The sequence below is a fragment of the Martes martes genome, assembly GCF_963455335.1.
Source record: "Martes martes genome assembly, chromosome: 6".
Lineage (NCBI taxonomy): Eukaryota > Metazoa > Chordata > Mammalia > Carnivora > Mustelidae > Martes > Martes martes.
This window is the reverse complement of record NC_137893.1, coordinates 46,140,616-46,165,478: the sequence shown is the minus strand read 5'-3', so window position 1 is coordinate 46,165,478 and position 24,863 is coordinate 46,140,616. Positions and strand designations below refer to the sequence as shown.

The 24,863-nt window shown below is 36.4% G+C and overlaps 1 protein-coding gene across 1 annotated transcript in view; it reads right to left on the bottom strand.

Moving 5' to 3' along the window:
* Positions 1 to 24,863, bottom strand: part of ME1 (malic enzyme 1) — a 186,226-nt gene that overhangs the window by 94,301 nt on the left and 67,062 nt on the right. The window contains exons 4-6 of the mRNA XM_080805792.1: positions 23,182 to 23,257; positions 17,298 to 17,459; positions 3,530 to 3,633 (exon numbers count right to left, since the gene is read on the bottom strand). Of these exons, the coding sequence (XP_080661918.1) occupies positions 3,530 to 3,633; positions 17,298 to 17,459; positions 23,182 to 23,257 (342 nt within the window). The remainder of the gene's footprint in view (positions 1 to 3,529; positions 3,634 to 17,297; positions 17,460 to 23,181; positions 23,258 to 24,863) is intronic.

Here is a 24,863-nt window from a genome sequence, read left to right as displayed (position 1 = left end):
AAACTTTCTGAAGCCACAAAAATGGTCTGCCCTTTCCTCCTTGGGAATCACATACACAGAAGCTTCTCCCTCCTCAGACAACATGTACCTCCCTAACTTTCATCTACCTTCACGTCCTCTCCAGACCCACAGGCCCATAACAAGGGTTATGTCACAATATAACCCACCTAGGACATACTAGGCCTAACAAAGAAAGAAAGAGGATATTCTACAAAGGAACTGCGAGATCTGGCTGGTTTATATTAACCAGAAGAGTATATATGAGATTAATTTCTGAGGTGTTTGCTCAAAGAGGTTAGAATTTAACCATTAGATAAGAAAAAGTTTATTGATTTGAGGTGCTCTCCTGAACTATAGGATTTACAACCGGTAAGAATCCCAGATGGCATAAACTGACTTGTTAGAGTGGTTCCTGGAAACATGGAGAAAGTAATGACTCATATTAAATGCTGTTGAAAGGCCAGAAATGCTATGGCAGATGGCAGAAGAGGGGAATCACAAAGTTCTGAGAGTACATTCTAGAATACAAGTGCTATGTAAGGCCAGAAAAACCATCAGATATTATGTTCTCCCTGAGGGCCCAGAAAATACACCATTTACCAAAGCCATAAGGAAGATACCAGTGAGAAGATATCCATATTAACAAGTTCTGTGGTGATTCTCTTCTGAAGGCCAGAACTGACAGAAGGAAATGCTGTTCTAGAACTGGGCTCATTGATAGCAATGGGGATGATAGGTGTAGATGAGGATCAGAAGCCATGAGAATCCAGGAGGACCTAATTATCATAAGAGTGGCAAGGCTGGGTTAGTGGGGGGCTGACACAGAGAGAATTATTGAGGTAGTTTAAAGAATACAGCATCCCCAGGTGCAAAACAGACAGCTGACAAGTCTACTAGTCAATGTGTACAATCAAAATAAATTGAGGATGAATGAACAAATCTGAGGGAAGTTGTCCCAATGAAGTCACCATATCTTTTTCAACTTCCATGCCTCAGCAAATTTTTGGACTCAGAACCCTCTAATGTAAGAGGCCAAGAATCCAGAAGGAAAGAACTTGCAACACCATGGTAAGAATACAGGGTAATAATTCCCTCAATCCTTCTCCAGTGGGACCTATAGCTCTTTATTCAGGTAACTGTGCTCTGGGGGCAGGGAATACCCAAACATTTCAAGGGCACAGAGTTGACAGTGATACCAGAAGACCAAACGCCTCTATATGCCATCACCTTCCTCATTAGAGTAAAGGCATTTGGAAGTCAGTAATAAATGGAGCCTTGGCCAAGGTCTAGCTCATAATGGGTCCCATTCATTAGCACCACAGACTGACCTGGTGATTTTCTCAGTCCCCAAATGTCTGATTGGAATAGACTAACACTATTAGTAACTGCCACAATACCCATATCAAGTCTGTGGCCTATGAGGTAAAGAGTATAATTATGAAGAAAGTCAAGAGGAAGAATCTGAAACTGCCCCACCCAACCCTGCGAATGCAGTAAGTAAAAACAGCAGCAAAGTATGGGGCGGTAGAGAGAGGCAGAAAGTAGTGTCCCCTTAAGTATCTAACTGGCACACAGGAATGATTCTAATGAAATTGTCCAAGGCTATTGGTGGTTCTATGCTGAGGCCCAACTTCTCGCTTTATCCACTACCATCATCTACCTTATCCTTCCCCCTTTATCCACTCCTTCTGTCCCCCTCGCCTTCCAAAGGGGTTCATTCCAAGGGCGCTCCTTAACTCCATCTTAGAATGTGATTCCTGAGTAACTCGACTTGCAACAGTCATTTTTCACCTTGAATTTAGGTTACATTTTCTTTTTAAATAATCTTGGGCTTATCTTCAGGACACACTTCCCAATTTAATTGGGTAATGTTAGGTGTTGCTTCTACAAAACTTTTCCAAAAGCAGCAGCATGCTAGAAACTACTTTTTGAAAAGTCTTTGTGAATCTTCTCTGGGAAGAATCTATGGTATAACTTCTGACCTATAGGTATACTCTGCATTTAAAATTACTGATTTTGTCGATCATCATTTCTTTATCAAAGATCTTAGGTAATCCTTCAATTCACTATTTGAAAAAAAAAACCTTTACTGACTCTATATTGACACAGAGCATAAAAAAATTAGCTCAAATCTCATTTTCTGAGGAAAGCTTCTCATTGATTCCAAATGGAATTATTTTCTTTTCATTTCATCAGCACTTAAGTATATAAGCCATACAAACTATGTTCATAAACTTGTTTAACAGCTTCTTTGTAAGTATACTGAAGTTGTATATATAGACTCTACTTACACAAATAGACAATAAAAACAAACATGATAAGACCTGCATTTCCCTTTTATTTTACATAACATTGCAATGTTCTCTACATAATCTCCCAATTAACACTGCTATCTAAAGAGTTATGGGTAATTTCAAAACATTACATTTTATATATGAAACTACTAGCAATTAACTGTACCATGCAATCTTGAGCTTAAACTGTACAGTTCCTCAACTATTTCTATGAATAAGTACAGCTTAACCAAATAAGCTAATAACAACAATAAAGAAATCAGGCCTATGTTTTTAAAAAGTAGCCCATACTAACTGGCAAATATACTCTGCCTTGAAACCTTAGGCAATGAGAGAGTCAACACATTCTAAATATTGTGCAAGCTGATGAAAGCACTTTCTGCTGTTGCATACAACTTCTTAAAATTAAACCTTATAATAAAAAAAAAAAACTATGTCTCTAGTTACAGCTGATTCTACTGATGAGTTTATTTCTACGAAAAACCAAGGCAACATATAGGTTTTAAAATAGCCCATGGTTTCTGTGGCTGCACAGTAACAAATGGGATGGCTGTCCCATTAGTGTGACAAAATTCTCTCAGAATACTTTACTAAATTATGGTAGAAGTCTCTTTGCTGAAAGAAAAAAAAAAATTGGAAAACTTCATAGTAGCACTTGGCCCACAATTAAATGTTACTTAAAATAGGTGTAATAGAGTAATGCACTTTAATCAAATAGTATAGATTTAATCAGAGACTTATGAATTGTGATTGTATGTCCTGGCTCTTAAACATCATTCTGGACCTGTGGATTATACTAACTCACACTCAATCCCCACTTCCTACCACAAAAGTGTCAGATATACCCACAAAGATGACTGGAAACCACATTTTATTAGCAGCCAGAAACAAAGTACAGACTGCCAATCATAAAATAGCTTGCTCAGGTAATTTGGTCAGTGACCACTGTCTCATTCACCATAATCATGCATTTCAATAACCACACAATCTAAACATTTTCATAAAAGTATCTTCAGGAACAGCAACAAAGACAACATTTTTTTTGAGATAGATGCATGACTTTATCTTTAGGTCACTAATAATTAAGATTGTGTGTGTATGCATTTCATATAAATCACTTCTACTTACTAAATATCCTACACCAAACGTGGACACCTTTATAGTTCATTATGTTAGGTTATCTTGAAATTTTTGAAATTCAATTCAAATATAGATAAAATAAAGATTATACATACTTGGAAGAAACTGCCTCCATGAATTCATCCAAAAAATCATCATATTCAGGACCTCTCACTCTTCTCTGCCGTAGCCCAATGTACAACGGATCTTTGAGTAAATCCTATTAAAAAAAAGTTACCACAGATATAGAAACGATAGGGATGTCATTCACATTTTCTGAGCTCAGTTTCCTCATCTACAGATGTATAGAAATGGAAAAAAAATCTTTCCATACTAAGTGAGAATTACTACTACAGTATTATTATGTGTTACACAGAATATGTCCAGAGTATATGTCAAATAGGAAAAAGAACTATTAAACATTAAAACATTCTGTTTTATCTGGTAGACATAAAAGGAATTAAAGTCTTTCAGTGGTGCTAATTAGAAAAGTTCAATTCTCATTTTACAAGCAAAGTTTGTCACATAGAAAAGTAATACTGAGTTTTGAAATATTATATTAGTTTAGGAAATAGAAAGATATAATTCTTTCCTTAGATTTGTTTTGTTTCTGAAAGCAAAAGTCTTCAACAAACATTTTGATTATACATTTAGTACATTAGCTGGCTGATGTTAAAAATAAATTTTTAGCCTTAACTAAAGTTTTCTTAAACTTTTTAAATTTTACAAAGTTCAAGTTTTTTCTAAAACTGATAGATATAAGACATTACTCTTACAAGTTTTAGTATATGGTATAATTTATATACTATAAAATACATAACAAAAGCTTCCAGTAAACTAGGAATAGAAATGAACTTCCTCAACCTAATAGCGGGCATCTGTGAAAAACCCACAGCTAACAACATATCTCACAGTGAAAGATTGAATGCTATTTCCCTAAACTGGAAACAAGACAAGAATATCTACTCTTTTTTAAGAAAAGATTTTATTTATTTATTTGTCAGAGGGAGAGAGTGCACAAATTGGGGGAATGGCAGGCAGAGGGAGAAGCAGGATCCCCACTGAGCAAGAAGCCTGATGCGGGACTTGGTCCCAGGACCCTGGGATCATGACCTGAGCAAAGGCAGACGCTTAACGACTGAGCCACCCAGGCATCCCAAGGATATCTACTCTTGCCACTTCTATTCAACATGACATTGGAGACCCTAGCCATTACAATAAGGCAAGAAAAAGAAAATACAGGAATATGTATTAAAAGGAAGAAAGTAAACTTTTTATTTGTATATGCATGATCATGAACATGAAAAATATTTAGAAATCTACATACAAAATAATCCACTAGAAAAAATATGTGAATTTAACACAATAGTGGGCTCTAAGACCAATATATACAAATCAACTATATCTCTATATACTAGCAATGAACAATTGAAAATGAAATAAAATATACAACTCCATTTACAATATCATTCCAAAACATAAAATTCAGAGGGACATATTTCAGAAAATATGTGTAAGCCTTATACAGTGGAAACTACAAAATATTGCTGAATGAAATTTTAAAAGACAAACTGTTTTTATGGGCTGGAAAAAAAAATTATAATCTATGTCATGTAATAGACACACTGTCATCTTCAGTGACCTGAAAGAACAATGTACCTAAAGAACTGTGAATCTGGTGAAAGAGATATCCAGGCAGAATGCCAAATGTGTAAACTGACTTGCCATAGTATAATAAAGTTAAAACAGGGATGAGATGAAGAAGAAAATGTTCAGCTTGTGAGCAAAATTTAAAGAGAACATGGAAGGCACAGGACTTTCTTGTAAAGAATTTCCAAAGTAAAATAAGGTCTGCCGTCAAAGATCAAGTGTGTGGTTGTAACAACTTTTGTGAAAAGCTCTGAATGATTTAAAGTGGAGCCCAAAAAACCAACGTGGCTGGCTAAAAAGAGCTGGTTCTGCACACATGGATATGCTAGTCAATATAGGGAGGTCTGTTCTGAAAAGAATGATGAGTAAGTCCTTTCTCTAACAGGGTAGACATTAGTCTGATACATAGAAAGCTTAAGAAAAATTTAAGGGTGCTGTACTATTTGGATGATTTGGGACAGACACTTCAAAATGAACATTCTTCTCTGAGCCCCCGACTTTCCACAGGCAGAAGGCAGAGAAAGCTGTTGAGCGGCAACACCACCACTTCTTATGGAAAAGGAAAGATATCTCAAAGGACAGACCCAAGAGCTCAGAGAGTAGACCCAAAGGCCTAAAAGAACAACGAACTACAGAACCATTCTAAGGAAACAGAACTAGGTCCCATTTAAAAAATATCCCATGCCTTCAGGGTAGGTGGCCTGGCAACTTGAGTTCAGGGGCAATTCAGAATTGCCACGAACCACTGAGGGCAATATGATTTCTAATCCTCCCATTTCAAATCGAAGTGTGGATTATGGTTATTCTGTCCCTGTCTCTCCATCGAACTGCTATAAGGAGCCACACCAACAGGCAGATCACAAGAAGCTTCATTTGCATCTAGAACTTACTTAGATGACAGGACCCTGAACTTTGGGCCTGCTGTTGTTAGTGTGATGAAACTTCTGGGAACCTAGGATGGAGATGTGCATATTTTACATGTGGAATGTGAACAATTTGTGAAGGATGAGAATCTAGATGGAGAAAGGCTGTGCCAAGCATCCTGGCCTTCCTAGCCATCCCAGTGAATCATAAACATTAATAAAACAGTAACTGTTTTAAGTCACTAAATTTGGAGGTGGTTTGCTATGGATAAATGATATGTTTTTGCAGGTCTTGTGATGTTAAAAGGTTAAACCATTTAAATGATCTGAGTTGGGATTTGCCTAAAGCCAACAGAAATTACAGCCCAGTTCATTCCTCTTGTCCTGGTATAATTATTAATGGCATCCCCTTTCAGTGGTTTGGTCAATAGACTCAGTGGTTATCCCACTTACAATATACTGCACAACAATGAGTTAAGGCTTTCCAGCTAGCTGTAAGTTAACATATTTAATCATATAAATGTATTTCAGATGAAATGTAAAATCCAAAACAGTGCTGTTGTAAAGCCAAGCTGCTTTGTGAGGCCTGAAAACAGTCCACTGGCAGGCTGCTGACCAGCTGAGGTTGAAGCACCAATGAGCTACCAATGGCTGCCAGAATAAGAACACTTTCTCCACGTCTGGAATGTATTTGGATTTCTACAGTATGAATTAGACGAAGAACATAATTGAGAAAAGATGTTACGTGTTTTGCCTTTTCTCTCATTCTTTCCCATGCTAATAATTAAAGTGTATATCATTAAGAAGTCTGACGACAATGAAGAGTCAATTATGAAGATTTATGAACCCTTTATCTTGTTATCTTTGAATTAAATCAGGAAGTTATAAAATTCTTTCAGTTACAATGTCCCTGCCAAAGTTACTGTCTTTTAAAAATTTCATGATAATTAAGCCTTGAATAATGAGGGCATTCTTGGAAATCTTACTGACCAAAAAAATTAGTATCTACAAAAAAGCAATTTAACGAGATTACCCAGTTTTGATAATGGCTCCATCCACCAAATAGCCTGGCACAGAAGTGATACTAATTCATCGGATTCAAAACTTCTTGAGTACACATTTAAGAGATCTTTGTTGGAAAATGAAGTAGAGTACATATTTAAGAGATCTTTGTTGGAAAATAAATGAAAGACTTGAAATTAAGCAAAGACTTAAAAAAAGTTAAGACTTCCTTTAGCAACAATTGTCACATACAATACACGTGGTGTCACTAAAGACTTACACGCATGAAAGAAGGAAAAAGAGTAGGGAAAAAAATAGTAAAAGGCAAAAATGTATAGCAATAGAAGAGTTCCAAAAAGGAGATAAGGAGGGAATACATTGGTGAAGGTAATTACTTATGTATTAGCAATAGCTCAATTCTGGAACCTTGGAAACTTGTATTTGAAGTATTCATTTATTTAATGCTAATAGAAATTATTATCAACTCTCACCTTGCTCCTTTCTCACATTCCTACCTTTCTAATCCAGAGTTTGAGAATTAAAAAATACTTTCTCAAGAATGAAAAAAAGTAATTTATTTTTCATTCCTAAAAAGACCTTGGTGTGTGTTTAGGGTTGCCAGGCATCCTATATATATGGACATGTCCTGAATTTAGTGATTTTTATCCTGTGCCCTGTATTGACTTTGTCAGAACATCCTAAATATTCTGTATTCATCTTTTTTCAACAAATTACAAAAATTTGGGTGCCTGGGTGGCTCAGTTGCTTAACCGACTGCCCTCTGCTCAACTCATGATCCTGGAGTCCCAGGATTGAGTCCCACAACAGTCTCGCTGCTCGGCAGGGTATCTGCTTTTCCCTCTGACCCTCCCCCATCTCATGCTCTGTCTCTCATTCTCTCTCTCAAATGAAAAATAAAATTAAAAAAATAAAATAAAATAAATAACAAAACTTTGGTAGTCAGGAAAAATATTTTTTTATTTTAAGGTCTTCTTTATCATTAAAAAAGCAGTATTACCTATCAGAAAATTTGAGAGGACTGAAAAATAAAATTAAAAACAAAGAATACCAATAATCTCTACCCACTATTAGCATCTTGATACATACTCTTCTAGGTCCTTTTCCCTATGTCTATGCATGCAGAATACTATCTCTCTAAATGTGTGACAAAATCATAGACTGTTTTATAACCCTTTTAACAGAGGAATATATTATAGAAAGTTTTCATGTCACTAGATGAACATTTTAAAAGCTTGCAAACTGTATTAAAACTCTGCCCTCCTAGAGAGGATGAACAAATTAATCTCTCAACCTAGGGACATCTAAGTATAAATCTTCCTGAACTTACAATAGAATTACATCCCAATAAGCCCATCATAAACTGAAAACATCTTAAGTTAAAAATGCATTTAATGTTCACCTAATGAACACCATAACTTAGTCTAGCCTCCCTTAAATGTGCTCAGAACACTTATATTGGGCTACACTTGGGCACAATCATCGACAAAAAGCCTATTTTATAATAACATGCTGGTATGTCATGTAATTTCTTGACTAGTATACTGAAAAACAGGATGGTTGTCTGGATACAGAATGGTTGTAAGTGTAGTGGCTGTTTAACCTCCTGACCACATGGTTGACCAGGAACTCGTTGCCTTTAACCAGCATCACGAGTGAGATCATACCACATACCACAGTCTGAAAAAAGATCAAAATTCAAAATCTGAAGTATGGTTTCTACTGAATGCATATTGTTTTGGCACCTTTGTCAAGTCCAAAAATCAGAAGTCAAACCATCATAAGTCAGGAACCGCCTGTGTATCTATTTTGTTGCAACGTCAAGTAAAATTATCTTTCCATATATACTAGATGTATATGAAATATACACAAAAAATATAATATGCAAATGTTAGATATATAAAAATAAATGCATATGTTTTCATATACAAAATGTCAAGCAGCATTCACTTGTATTTCTCTTTTAACATTGTTGGACATTTTTTATGTTTATTGACCATTTTTATTTCTTCATTTGTAAATTATCTGCGCCCTTACGCCCTTAGGCAATTTTATATTTCACATTTGACTTTTCTTACTGCCTTGGAAGTGTTCTCTGAATATTAAGAACATTATTAATGTTTATCTGTCATAATGTTATGAATATTCCCCACGTCAGCATTTATTTTAAAATTTTATTTATAATATACAGATAATCATCTCCTTTGTTGCCATTTACTCATTTTCAAATGAAAATATCAGGTTCTGAGGGGCGCCTGGGTGGCTCAATGGGTTAAGCCTCTGCCTTCAGCTCAGGTCATGATCCCAGGGTCCTGGGATCAAGCCCCACATCAGGCTCTCTGCTCAGCGGGGAGCCTGCTCCCCCCCCCCAAACCGCCTGCCTCTCTGCCTACTTGTGATTTCTGTTTGTCAAATAAATAAATAAAATCTTTAAAAAAAAATCAGGTTCTGTAAAGAATATATAATTTTGGCTGTTTTGCTGGCTCATATCATCAATACAATTAAGGAAACTAACTGCTTGGGTGGTGGTTAAGCATCTGACTCTTGGTTTCAGCTAAGATCATGATCTTATAGTCATGGGACTGAGTCCTATGTCAGGCTCTGCACTCAGTGCGGAGTATGCCTCAGACTCTCTCACCCTTCCATTCTCTCTCTCTCTCTCTCTCTCTCTCTCTCACACACACACACAAATAAATAAATAAATAAAAGGAAACTAACTGCCAACATTCAGCCAAGAGTCTGAGGCATAAAATTTTAAATTTTGCATAAAATCAACACTTTAAATGTCAGCAAGCATATGAGCTAGCATGAATGTTAAAAAGTGGTAGAAATAAAAATGATTAAAATTTGACTGTGATTCAGTAAGTCTGGAGCAGGGCCCAGGATCTGGTATTCTTAACACATGCCCCTGGTGATTCTGAAGTGATTGGTTCATAGAACATATATTGAGAACGAGTAATTTCAAATTTATATTATTAAGTTAAAATAAAAGTATTCTACTTCCTAAAAGGTTCCTGTCTCAGGTAAATATCTTGTCTATTTTAGTTTATATAATGGCTATTCCTAAAATATACCACAAATTTCAAGGACTTCTGGATAGTTTCAGTGCATATAAAGACAAACTGAAGAAAGACGCCATCTCATTCCCAAAGCATTGGTGTAGTATCTCAAAAAACAAAGAAATTCTTGATACGATCCATTATCACCTAATTTAGAGAAGGTGAGATAAAAATAGACAATGAAGAAAAAGCACATGACACTGTAAGCTGAAAGCCTGGAAACTAAGGAATCTTCTCTCCTCTGGCTTTATGAAATGATTAGTGCTCATTCCAGTGCAGGATCACTTTTCTGCAATGACAAGAAATTCCATACTGTGAAAGGAAAAAGACAAGAAGGAGGTGGAGGGACAAATGGTGACATTCCAGCTGGGACTCCACGGTAAGCAGAATAATGACTTCCCCCATTCTTTTAACTTGTGAATGTGTTACCTGAAGTGGCAAAAGAGACTGCAGATGTGATTAAGGGTGAGTCCCTGAGAGGCAAAAGTCTTTCCTGGCTGTACTCAAAGAAAGACTGTGACGACAGAAGTAGAGCCAGGAAGACACTACACTGCTGGCTTGAAAATGGAAAAAAGAGCACCATGAACCAAGGGACAGAGGAGGCAGTCTGTAGAAGCTGGAAAAGACAGGCTGTGAAACACAGCCCTGTGGACACCTTTCATGATTTTAGCCGTTTGAGACTTGTGTCAGACTTGTGACCTATAGAGCTATAATGTAATATATTTGTGTTGTTTAAAGCCACTGAGTTTGTAATAACTTTTTATGGTAGCAATAGAAAACTCACACAGGCCACATTTTAGTGCCAACACTAGTCTCTGACATATGGCAGCTACACGTGACAGAAAGTCTATCAGGTTTTTCTTTTCTTCAGTTTCTCTCCATCATAGCCAGTTCATGCCAAATATAATGGTATTTTCTGGAACACAAGAGTGAACTTTCTAAATGGTAGGAGGCTTCAACTTTGTGAGTTCAAGTTCCAGCAAGGATTCTAGATCTAGAAACACTGTATACATGAACTAAAGGTCAGACTAAACATAAAACCAGAATCAGATATCTGCGACCTGGAACATTGATTTAATAAATGAAGAATAACTATGCAAAAACAACTGTCCATGCCCTCTTGAGGACTAACCAAATGTTATGGCCCAAACTGTGTCCTCACCAAAGCCATATGTTGAGGTCCTAACTCCCAAAACCTCAGAATATGACTGTATTTGGAAACAGTCTTTAAAGAGGCAATTAAGTTAAATGAGGTCAGAAGGGTGGGTCCTAATCCAGTGTAACTAGTGTTCTTATAAGAAAAAATTACAAACAGAGGAAAGACCATATGAAGACACTGAAGGAAAACCAGAGGAAGAAAAGCCAAGGAGAGAGACCTTAGAAAAAATTAATCCCATTGACACCTTGATCTTGGATATCTACCCTCTTGAACCACGCAGTCTGTAGTACTATTACAACAGCCCTACAAAACTAAGACACCATGTAATACATGAAGCACATGAAGCAGTCTTTAAGACTGCTAGGTTTTAATAAACCCTAAAGCAGCATGTAGAGAACACAAGGAACACCAGCTCACATTTTTAATCAAAGAGCAAACTTTGATATCTGTCACTTATAAAAGAAAAGCAGACAAATAATAAACATAATAACTATGAAAAGATTTTGCAACAATGATTTAAAAAGAAACTGAATATGGTATACTCTTAAAAGATAACTGAAGAAAATTTACTTCAGGTAACAGAAGTAAATTGTATATAGCTACAGTTTCACAAGTAACAAAGAAAATGTGAACTGTGAAATAACAGATGAATGATAAGATGGAAACACAAATATCCTACCTAGTGAATGCTTTGCTTTATTAACCTAAAGAATAAGAGTATTTTTTAGCCAACCACTTTTATGGCTTGGTTTCATTGTCTTTGGCTTTTTTTTTTTTTTTTAAGATTTTATTTTTAAGTAATCTCTACACTCAATGTGGGACTTGAACTAGCAACCCCAAGATCAAGAGCCACATGCATTACTGACTGAGCCAGCCAGGGGCCCAATCAGTGTCTTTGTTCTTTAAACCTCCTTTAGGTGAGAGCTGTAGAGATTAAAGAAGTCAGGCAAGTGTGATCTTACAGCAAGGGAAGAATGCCCTATGAATTGGCTCCTAATTTCTCCTCTATAAGTATTTATGATAAAAGAGGAAAGTGTTTCTAACTTATAAAAAAGAGATTTAGAGTATTCTGGATAAGAAAATAAGCAATGTTATCAATTTGTTTTTATATTTTTACCATGAGGTAAATTGGAGAGAGATTCACAAAAGAGATGACATTAAAAGGTTTTACCACAAGAGGAAAAAAAAAAATTTTTTTTAACCACAGGAATGTTTTTACTGAGAGCAGTTTTCCACATGTGAAAATGGAACATAAAGCAGCAAATAAAAACTCCATTACATTTTACACTTAGTCATATTTTATTGAATTAAATTTTCTTTGTCTTTTAGTAAAGCGGCAGTACAAAATAAGAAGAATAAAGTGTCAGAATGAATTGAAGAAGAATATTAAGTGTTAACAACTCATCTCTAAATATTTTTCTATTCTCCCTTATGTATTAACTAAGAACTATAAACATAAAAATTTAGGTCAGACTGTTTATAAGTTAGCATGTTACTAACATACTTTGAATTCCAATAGCTCACAAGAGAAAAAGAAAGTCATGTGTTGGAGCATTTCTATCTATTTTAGGCAATAGAAAAGTTAATTTAGAATCTAAATGGCTTCTATTCTTCCTGATATGTAAGTGCTTTATTGTTAATAGAATACAGTTGATATGTGTGTCCCAAAGGTGAATAAAATTATGAGAAAGTTAAGGAAGACAAAAATACATTCTGCTTTATAAATACAACATACCTCTATTAGTTTTTGGAAAAGACAAGGCAGATGTGTACTTAAAAAAATATATCATTCTTCTGATGAACCAAATCAAATGTCTTGTCTTTGCTTAGAAATTTTGGATGCCATATAATATTAGCAGAATAAACTACTGTTGCCATTGCAAGTGAAATAATTTTTGTTAATTAGTTATTAAAAATACCTAAGAAAACTCTTCAATTTTTAATATTTATTTTGTAAGCAATCACCTTACTAAGGGCTCTAATTTGGTCACAATTTTTACTTGATTTTCTTGGGTTTTATCAATAAACATATTACTTATAAATAATGATAACTGATCTTTCTAGTCAAGTATCCCATTTGTTTTTCTTATCTTATTGCAAAGGCTAGCACTTTCTGAACAGTCAAAGAGAATAGTGATAACAAATGTCTTGATAACTTTTTAAAATAATGCCTCTGGGGGTGCCTGGGTGGTACAGTCTGTTAAACATCAGACTCTTGTTTTTGGCTCAGGTCATGGTCTCAGTTTCATGGGATTGAGCCCCATTTCAGGCTCTGTACTCAGCACGGAGCCTGTTTAGAGATTCTCTCTCCCTCTCACTCTGCCCCTCCCTCCACTCCTGAGCACACACTCTTTCTCTCTCAATACATAAATCTTTAAGAAAAAAAAAAAAAGAATCACTATTAATTGTGATGTTGCTGATGGTTTGAATAGTTTTTGACATTAAGAGTATTCTGCAAGATTCAGTTTGCCAGTATTTTATGAAGGATTTTGCTTCCACATCTTATATGCATAAAAGCTAACATTTACTGAATGCTTACAAAACGTCAATCACAATCACAAACACTCTAAGAGCATTAAATTATGACAACTCTGTAAGGTAGGTACTCGTTTTACATAAGGAAACTGAAGCACAGAAGAGTTAAGTAACTTTTTCAAGATCACACATCTATAAAGTGGTAAAGGTAGGAACAGGGGTAAATGTGAGACAAATTAGCAGTTTCTTATTATGTGCTATTTTTTTTTTTAGCAGGTTTGGATATGAAGGTTATGTTCTGTTCATAAAACGAAATGTGCAGCTGTGAATTTTCATATGCCCTGGAACATATGCTCTGGAACACGCTATATTCCTTAAAAGTGCGAAGGATCAAATTCATAATCTTTTATAAGTTAAAAACTGCATTCTGTTTAATTTAACATTAAAATTTAGACCTATTTTCCTTTTTGTGTGGTTGTCTCTTATATTTCAGTCTAATACTTGCATAAATCTGGTGACCTGGTTCCCAAGCATTTAGCCATTTTGGATAGAGCCTGACCATTTTACCTCACAGCCTAGGAGCCCCAAGAAACACTAACCATGTGATCTGGGGTGAGGGGCTTTGGTTCAAATGTAATCACCAAAGCCCCTCACCCCAGATCAAATGTAATCAGTCAAACTGGTACTTGAGTTCATATGGGCAATCAATCAATCAATCATGCCTAGACAATGGAGCCCCAATAGAAACTCTGAACAGTGGGGGTACATATCAACCTCACACATTAATACCACAGGGTAACTTGCCCCTGAGTCCACAGGGAGGAAAATAGAAGCTTCACACTTGGAACCCTCTGAGACTTTCCCCTAAGCATCTCTTCCTTTGGGTGATTTTAATGTGTATTCTGTCCCTCTAATGTACCATAACTGTGATTATAATAGCTTTCATTGAGCTCTGTGATTCCTTTTAGTGAATTATCAAGCCTGAGAGTCAGCTTTGGGGAATCTACCCCCCAAACCTGTAGTTGGTGTCAGAAGTAAAGACAGATGTGGGGACTTTATAGTCTGGCCAGCTCCACATACAACTAAGTTATCTTTTTAAAAGGAACAAATAATTTACTCTTTTTAAAATAGGAACTCTAGCAGGTCATATATTAACATACAATTTCACCATTACTAAATATGATTTATAGAAAAATGGGAGTTATAAGCAGATAACAGTAATACAGAGACAAACAATATATTGTAACTGGCAGAGAAATGGCTTGCTGACTGTTCTTAATGGTTTGCCAAATGTCCTTATCTAAGCATAAGTATTTTGAAACTAGTTACATATGTATCTCCTTTTCTGGCTTCAGAACATCTTGCTGGCAAGATCTTAAATTATTAACTCCATTGTTATCTAGGTTTTGCTTAGGCCTTAACAGACAGTAGGTGCTCAATATTTTTCTAAGTCAAGTAAATCTATATAATGGAATTTGAAGAGTTTTGGAAAGGTCTCTCAGGCTAAAAAGATATTCTCAGTGACCCATCAAAGAGTTAAGATTCCACTATTCATTTTTCCCCTAATATCTCCTAGAGTCCACTAGCAATAAGTAAAAATGTCTAGAAATAACACACAGCATTTGAATAACAGATTCATTTAAATTACCAGATTATTTTCTACTTTAGTAACTTGAAAGTCTTTCAAATGTAGTAAGCACCAGGTATGCTTAATGAGGGAAGGGTAAAAGAAAGCAAGATCTACAGCAAGGCAAAGTAAGAAATTTGATGAAGGATCAGTGGATATGGATTCAGTAGGCTGAGGGGGCAGGACGCTGGGCAGAAATGGAGTAACATAAAAAGCACTGGATGCCAAAAGAGGAAAGGGATACTAGGAATACTAGGAGATAATGTGAGAAATCTCAAGACAACTGACCAATTTGACAATTTTAAGACCTCTTTCCATGAAATAAAGTATTTCATATAACTAATACAATCTGTCAGTGCAAGAGTCCTAGTGTTATGGCTTCATCTTTAGTGTATAAGTTCATGTCCACATTATACTGACAACATCTCAATAAAAGACCCAAGTTTAGGGGCGCCTGGCTGGCTTAGTCGGTGGAGCAAGTGACTCTTTATCTCAGGGTCGTGGGTTCAACCCCTCACTGGGTGTGGAGATGACTTTAAAAAATAATAAAATCTTTAAAAAACAAAACAAAAACCCAAATTTAAAAGCGAATTCTTACATTTTTACATGTCTTTCTCATCACTCCTCACTCCTCTTCATCTTCCCCTGGAATTCTTAAGATATTCTACAGATTTTGTAATTTAAAGATTTTATTTATTTATTTATTTATTTGAGAGAGCGAGAGAGAGCGTGAGAGAAAACACAAGTGGGGAGAGTGGCAGAGGGAGAGGGAGAAGCAGACTCTCCACCAGTAGGGAGCCCAATGTCAGGCTCGATCCTGGGACTCCAGGATCATGACCGGAGCTGAAGGCAGATACTGAAGTGACTGAGCTACCTAGGTGTCCCCAGATTTTGTAATTTTAAACTTTATTTGCTGCCACTGTTATTTACCATAGGAGAATATTTTTTAAACAAATTAAGAAATAAAAAGAAAATCCAAAGTTCAATGTATATATATAATTTTAGGATGATTGTTCTAAGAGGTCAGCTTTGATAATTTTTAAGTCATTTCTATTAGTATTGAAAAGGAAAATATCAGATAAGCAGTGTGCTTTTATAAAATGTTTCCTTTATAAAGGTAAATAAGCACTCACATATATAGGAAGTTAAATATTATAACTTTCTCTACTAATGAATATCAAAAATGTTCAAGTTAATATTATACTATTAATGGGTCAATTGCTTTAGAGGGGAACACAGAAAATACCTATAAAATCTGTACATATTCTACCTTTAATGTCTAGGGTCTATCACCATTAAATGAACCTAAATATTAGCAATAAAGAATGAGCAAAAATATGTACTGATATACAACTTTAAGATTCTAAAATACTGATGCAGGGATGAGAAATAATAAATTCCAAATCATCAGGGGTACCCAGGTGGCTTAGTCAGTTAGGCATCCAACTCTCAATTTGGGTTCAGGTCATAATCCCAGGTTCCTGGGACTGAGTCCTGCATCAGGCTCCCCGCTAACCATGGAGTCTGCTTGTCTCCCTCTCTTTTTGGCCCTCCCCTGATGCTCTCTATAAAATAAACAAACCTTTAAAAATATATAAAAAATAAAAATAAATTCCAAATCATTTACCACAGGTTTAAAACAGACTTCTAGAACAAGATTTCATACCGATTAAACTTAGTAAGTCCTTGGGGATTAGTTCCTATGTAGTAACAAAACAATAATTTTTAAAAAGAAAGCTATGATCTCCTAAAGTAAAACATACACTCTATAGAATAATGGTGTGAATGTTTTTCAAAGGATAAAACACTAAACAAGCTGGTGAAAGACTGATCACACTATAGAGAAAGGGGGAAAAAAGGAAGAGAAAGAATAATTTTCTTATAATATTTGGGGAATGAGTTTGAGGAGGGAAGAAGGAACCAGACAGAAAAGAATGAATGTCATGAAGTTCCTGGAAAACAAGCTCAAAATACAAGAGCTAGTGCTATTTTTTAAGGTGTCCAGCTGTCTTACAGACTTAAATTGTTTACCTCATTTTCTGTTCCCACATCCAGAGTAACAGGCAGACATTCTTGAGGATTCATCCCTCCGCAGGCTGTATACAGTGCCAGCTTGCCCACAGGGATGCCCATCCCATTACAGCCAAGGTCTCCCAAGCCAAGAATACGCTCTCCATCAGTCACCACGATGGCCTAGAAGAGAAAGAAAAAGTATTCATTAATAGATGTTTACAAATCCAGGGGCACAGTCCCTTGTCTCTGCTTCTGAAATTAACACTTATATAATGAAATATTAAGCTGTCAAAAAACATAGATTGAATATACATCTAAGAGATTTCATATGATCTTAAGTGTGGAAGAGTGGAGAGAAGAAATAAAGTTGATATATATTTTTAAATCTTTTAAAAAAACATATATATGATCACTTTAGTCAGTGAAGAAAGAAGAGATGGTATGCACATAAAGATTCAAATAACATCGTGGCAAGTGGGAAGAGTACAAGGAAATAGGAGCTCAAAGTGGGAACTAAAGAGAAACCAGTTCCATCCACTTTGAGCATAATTCTAGGAGTGCCCTAATTAAAAAGTGCATGATTGCTAAGTAGCTCTCAAGTGCTCTGATGTTTAGTTTACGTATCTTGGCACCATCCTCCTATTTTCACAGCAATGTTGATCTATCCTCTTTAACTCCTGTAATCACTAGATATTGTCTACCATTTTTGAAATTTATGAAGTACAGTCTGCTACTTCTCTTACCTAGTAATCTTCCACTAGGCTTAAATGAATTTTCTTTAGTTTCTTTCCAATCACCCTGAATATCTATGAGCCATTCATTTTAATCATGGGGAGATTTTATTTCTATTTTATTTGATATCTGAGTGAATTAACGCATTTAACATCCTTGTTCTGTGATTCATGGCCATTATATGAATTTAAGCCAAACCAATCTTGTGAAACACAATTTATTAGATTTTCTCAAAACTCCTACACTCATCTTTTCCATAAAGCCTTGGGAAAATGTCAGTTATTTGACCTTAAATAAACAGATGAATTAAATATTCTTTTCCTTATTTGTAAAATAGGAATAATAAAGGTACTTTTCAGAAGAGCAGCATAAAAATAGGAACCAACTCTATTTTGTTCACTACTCTGCACCAACACCATGCACAGCATTTGGAACATAGCAAACAATGAATAAACATTAGTTAGTTGCATAAATCTGTGGTTCAATAAAATGAGGAATATGATATACAATGTACATAATACCTGGCACATTAAAAATTCTCAACAAATTGTAGCTATCAAGACTACTATTACTATCAAGAACATTGTGAAGAGTCATGGTATTTTAGAAGGGAAATTTAAAGTATATGCAGTCCATCCCTCTTATTTTATAGATGAGGAAACTGAAGATCAGAGAACTGAAATAGTCTAAGGTGACCTGGTTAATACCAAAGAATGGGAAACTGTGTACGCTAATTCCTCATACAATGTTTTTCCACTATGCCACAGTGCAGAACATATTTTAAAATATACTTTTGAGATCTTTTAATTTTCTGTTCACCTATATTATGCAGCTCTTAAAGAACTACCTTAAAAATAAATACATTTGAGAAGTAGGCAAAATTATTTTTGCATATCCCATAAACCTGGCCTTTGTCAAATTTTCCATGTCTAATTGTAAAGGATCAATAGGTTATGCTGTTTTGAAGAAGGCGACTTGATACCACTGGTTTAGTTGGCTCTGATTTAAGATAAGAAAGATAAACAAATACTACAAAAAATTGTAACCTTGCTTTTTAAATTAAAACTAAATTTTTAAAGTCCAGCTACTCCAAATACATTTTTGACATTGTTCTATTTATCACACTGTCACAGAGGTACTTTTATCTATCACTGATAATGTATACTTTTATGTATGTGTCCTTTAAACAGGTAAAGTCTAGTTGGTCTGCAAATATTTTAAAAATATTTTTAGGAGATATTTTATAAGGAGAGCAACATTGTCATATAACTTAGGTATGATCTGAGTAGTAATTTATATAATGTTTTCCAGGTTCATTAAAGATATTTAGACCCAGGGAGTTGCTACTTGTGATTTTCATCTGTTTCAACATTTTTGAAAAAGGGGTTGCAAAGAACACAATATTCTCACTTATTTTTGATAATACAACTAAGTTAAAATAATCTATGTCTTGCATATAAAGTCAAGGAAAATGTTATTTTTCTTCATTTCTTCATAAATTTTATTCCCTAAGCTCTCCTCTCATCCTAAGCTATTAATCTTATTATATAAATATGCCATGGACATTTAGATAGGTGTTAGTTGAGTAATTTTTTCCTAAAGATTTGCTCATTTATTTGAGAGAGAGAGCATGAGGAGGGGAGGGGCAGAGGGAGAGGAGAAAGAGAATCCCAAGCAGGCTCCATGACCACCAAGGAGCCCGACGTGGGGCTCCATCTCAGGATCACCTGAGCAGAAACTGAGTCAGACGCTCAACCAACTAGCCACCCAGGTGCCCCTGAGTAATTTTTAAACTCTGTTTTGAGGCATTTCCTATTTTATCTGCTCATGCCTTGTTACAAATGCACATTTGTAACATTAATTCACAAACATTTCAACACTAAAGTGTAGATTTTAATAGTGAAGGAATCTTCTGAAAAATAAAAAATGTGTCATCTACACAGTTTATCATTAAGTTGACATTCCCTTGGCTTTTGTTTTTACCTACTTCATATCCCACTGAAGGAATATCAAGCATTTGCATGTCTTCTACACAATAATGAAGTTACAACAGGAGGATCATCTCAGTAAGACAATCATAATTCTCTCAACGATGTCTGCATTTCAGAAATTCCATCTTCCCCCTACTGCATCAATTATTACCTGGGCATTAGCTCACTAGTAACTCTGCATGAGGAGGCAGGGGTTCTCCTGAATGCACACAGACACCCTCACGTGTGTCCTGTCTTCGTGCCTTCTTTTCCTTCCCCAGGGCCTTTCTGCTGTGGCCTACACCTGGATGCACAACTCTTGCCTTTTCTCCTCTGACTGACGAGCCTTCCTCAAGTATTACCTACATAAAGTCATTCCCATCTGGAAACAGGACATTCTATTACTTCAAGTCTAAATCCCTCTTTATGAACTTCAAGACCTTTTATAATAATTTGGTCACCTCTTACTTAAGCCATCTTAATGCCACTACATTTCCATAGTTACACCTGCTGTTAGTCAGACCAGCCAATTAATTCACTTACTGCACAAACACACACCATTCTCTTCTTGAACTAGGACTTACATTCATCTGTGCCTTTCTTCGGATAGTATCTTCTTCCCATTCTAATTATCAATGACTAAATTTAATTTCCAATTTTGATATAAAAATTTAGCCATTTTAGCCTTCTCTGAATGGTCATCTTCTCTGAATGAATACAGCATTTATAATTTATACCAGTTTAATTATATATCGTCTGATAGATTGCCTTTGTTTCATGTGTGCTTTCAACTACGGTAGAGACCACATCTTCAGTATTCTATTACAATAAAAAGCTGCCATTAAGTGCCTATTACGTGCCAGATACTATGCTAGGCTTTTAAAATAATAATAAGTGTAGTTAGGATCTGGAATAACAGTGAGAGACCAACATTAAGAGGTGAAAGAATAAAGGTAGGCTACTAACGAAGACAAATATTCAGAGATGAGCTAGCAGGAAGAGCACAAAACAAGGTGACTGTGTATTGCCTGGCTGTTATGATGATGTGGTTATTAATTAGTCCCGATACCGACTCATTCTTAAAAATCCTCTCTAGATTCCAGTTAAAATGTAAGCGTCTTCTCAGACATTTTATACTACACAGAATTAACTTACTTTGGGGGAGTTTCTGAGGACAGGACCCAAGGCTAATGCAGTCTACCTGGGAGAAAAGCTGAGGAAGCGACTTTGGTAAGAAAAGTGAAACAACTGGGAAGATTAGAAATCATGAAAAACATCTGGCTTTACAAGTTAGCCTGGCATAAGCCTTACAGAGCAGAGTCCATCAATACTAGCCACGACTGCTCAAAAGCATGGAAGTGATGCTTTGGGAGCCACAGCTGAAGTGCCTCCATACCCCTAAAGGCATCGGCTTGTTCAACCCTACTCCTAAAACACAGTGATGTAGGAATCCAAGGCAGAAGAAAAATTACTAAATTTCCTTACTACCTACAGCCCATTAAAGGTCCTTGAAATAGGCAGAGTGACATTCCTCTAGGGACTCAACAGCCTAGATGTTAATACTTTGCTGAGGGCAAAAGGCAATCCTAGCCTGACACCCATCCTCCAGCCGCGCCAAGCTCCCCCACCCCACCCCACCTGCCATCGGGATCCTGTAAGTGTACTTTAACATATAAAAATTCCTCTGGAAACTTCCTTTATCTCTAACCCCCCCCAAGATACATGCTGGTAATCATCCTCCAAGCATGTGACCCACCAATATACATCTGAAAGGTCTCATGACTAAGGTTTTATTAGACGGTAATAAACGTCCTTTTTCCAACAATAGCTAGCCCCCTCGAGGTCCTGGAAACCTTGCTTCCAAAATTCCTTAGACACTTACACCCTCCCTGACCACCCCCACCCCAACTTGAAAGTATCTAATGGGCCATTCCTCATGACTGTGGTACAGCTCTTTCTGCCCACGGGTCCTGTCCCCATGCTTTAATAAAATCTTTTTGCACTAAAGATGTGTGAAGAGTTCTGTCTTGGCTGTCGGCTTCGAACCTAACAGCTTGCCTACATCAACAGCACAAAGTTGCTCTAAGTTGTTTGGCACCTAACAGAAAGTTAATTAAAAAAAAAAAAAAAAAAAGCCAGGGAAGGGACAAGTACATCTCACCTTCCTTTGACAAGGAAGGCCATAGTCACCATGTCTAAGAGCAAGGGCTCTTTGGCCTGTGTTCAGTTTCCACCACCACCAGACACTATAGTATAGCCCATCCCCCCTTCCTTTCCTCACTGAATAATCCTGATAATTACAAGAGTCAATCCAGGTAGGGTCTCACACAGAAAGCTACCAAATGTTGGATACTATTCTTGTTTTATTTTCATTAGGTCATTCAGAGAGGGAAGTCAGATGAACAACTGAAGGTCATAATGACAAAGGAAGTGAATGAATGGATTGGTTTTTTTTTTTGTCTGTGTTCCTCTTAGCGGATGATTAAACCCAACAAATGTGATAAGGGACTTTGCTTAAAGAAATTCACAGGCAACTTCAACATTTGTTCAACATTTATCATCAATGGGCCAAGAAATACTAAGAAATCAGATAGAAATAATAGGGAAACTTAGTCTTTAATCGGTACCAAAATAAAATTAATCCAGTATGCAAAAATTGAAGAGATCATAAATTAGGTGACATTCAGTAGAAAAGACAGTGAATGCTGATGTGAAGAACAAAGGCAAAAAGGAAATGCAGATAAAACTAAAGGTCTGTATAACCTGCAGCCCACTGACAAATACCTGAGGCAGGCAGAGTATGTCATTTCTCCAGGGACTCCCAATCCTAATGTTAATGCCTTACTAGAGGAAACCACCACCTCAGCATGAGGAGAGCCAGGCCTCCAGGATCCTGTGAGCCTTCTTTAGCAATATGAAAATCCTTTAAGAAACTTCCCTTGTCTTTACCTCCCCCAACTCCATAGTATATCATCAATTGCTCCTCAATCCCGCAGCAGTCCTTTGTGCTGGTCCTGTTCCCGTGCCTTAATAAAACCACCTTTTCACACTGGGAATGTCTCAAGAATTCTTTCTTGGCTGTCGGCTCCAAACCCCAACATTTCCACATCCAATGCTATCTAGTATCATGAAAATTATTAATATGTTATGGAATAGGTAAAAGAACAAATTTGCCACAGTGGAAAAATTAGATGACTCACCTTGATGACATCTTCTGGCCATGCATTAAGAACTGAAGCAATATGCCCTCGATCATGGATACTAATGAAGAGACCTCTGGCAGAAAAAAGAGTTTTAATTTACTTCAGACTTGCCAAAATATCATGAACTTTTAAAATTTTTTTCCAAATCAGTTTAATACACCTCCATTTTTATCAAACTAGTGAAAATTACTCCCTTAAACAAATAAAAGCTAGGGATCTTATAAATAAGGGAGAAATTACTTTAAACAATATATTGACATCTATAATAAATGTAGATTCATTCTTATATTACATATTTTTAAACATTTTGTAATTAGAGAAGTATTCGCTCTTTTATACACAGAGAATTTAAGTAGCATCATGAATTCCACTCATAGATTCACTTAGTTTGTTATTAAATAATATATGTAAAAGCACCTAGAAAACATGAAGCATGTGTAAGCAGGCTCATATACTCCACTTATTGGGTATTCACAATGTGAAGAGGAGAGCCTGTATTGGAAATGGCTTAAGTGGGGCGCCTGGGTGGCTCAGTGGGTTAAAGCCTCTGCCTTTGGCTCAGGTCATGATCCCAGGGTCCTCGGATCAAGCCCCGCATTGGGCTCTCTGCTCCGCAGGGAGCCTGCTTCCTCCTCTCTCTCTGCCTGCCTCTCTGCCTACTTGTGATCTCTGTCAAATAAATAAATAAATAATCTTTAAAAGAAATGGCTTAAGTGACTGACTAATGTTGAGCAGTCCTTTTGTGTGAAACATACTTGATTTTTTTTTTTAAGTTCAAACATCTAAGTTACAATTCTTTAATTTGCAGTCTTAGTTGCTCTCTGCAACTCTGTCCTTTGGACTCAACTGAAGTCTTTTTTTTTTTTTTTTAAAGATTTTATTTATTTATTTGACAGAGAGAGATCACAAGTAGGCAGAGAGGCAGACAGAGAGAGAGAGAGGGAAGCAGGCTCCCTGCTGAGCAGAGAGCCCAATGCGGGACTCGATTCCAGGACCCTGAGATCATGACCTGAGCCGAAGGCAGCGGCTTAACCCACTGAGCCACCCAGGTGCCCCTCAACTGAAGTCTTTAATACTGCTCCTCTCCCATCCCCCATTCCCTAGGAAAAGTCTAACAATGAACTAAAAATTCACCTGAGAAATTTCAATGTCTTAATCTCATTTAAAACTTTTACTGGGACACCTGGGTGGCTCAGTTGGTTGGACGACTGCCTTCGGCTCAGGTCATGATCCTGGAGTCCTGGGATCGAGTCCCGCATCAGGCTCCCAGCTCCATGGGAAGTCTGCTTCTCCCTCTGACCTTCTCCTCGCTCATGCTCTCTTCTCATTGCCTCTCTCTCAAATAAATAAAAAAAAAAAAACTTTTACTTTACTATTGCTAAATGTAACTTAAACACAGAGAACCACACACAACCAATATACAGCTTAATGATTTTTTTTTTAAGATTTTATTTATTTATTTGAGAGAGACAGACAGAGTGAGAGAGCATGAGAGGGGAGGTCAGAGTGAGAAGCAGACTCCCCATGGAGCTGAGAGCCCAATGTGGGACTCGATCCCAGGACTCTGGGATCATGACCTGAGCCGAAGGCACTCAACTAACTGAGCCACCCAGGCACCCCAGCTTAGTGAATTTTTAGAAGGCAACTACCCTTGTATGTAACACCCATTTAAGCAGACA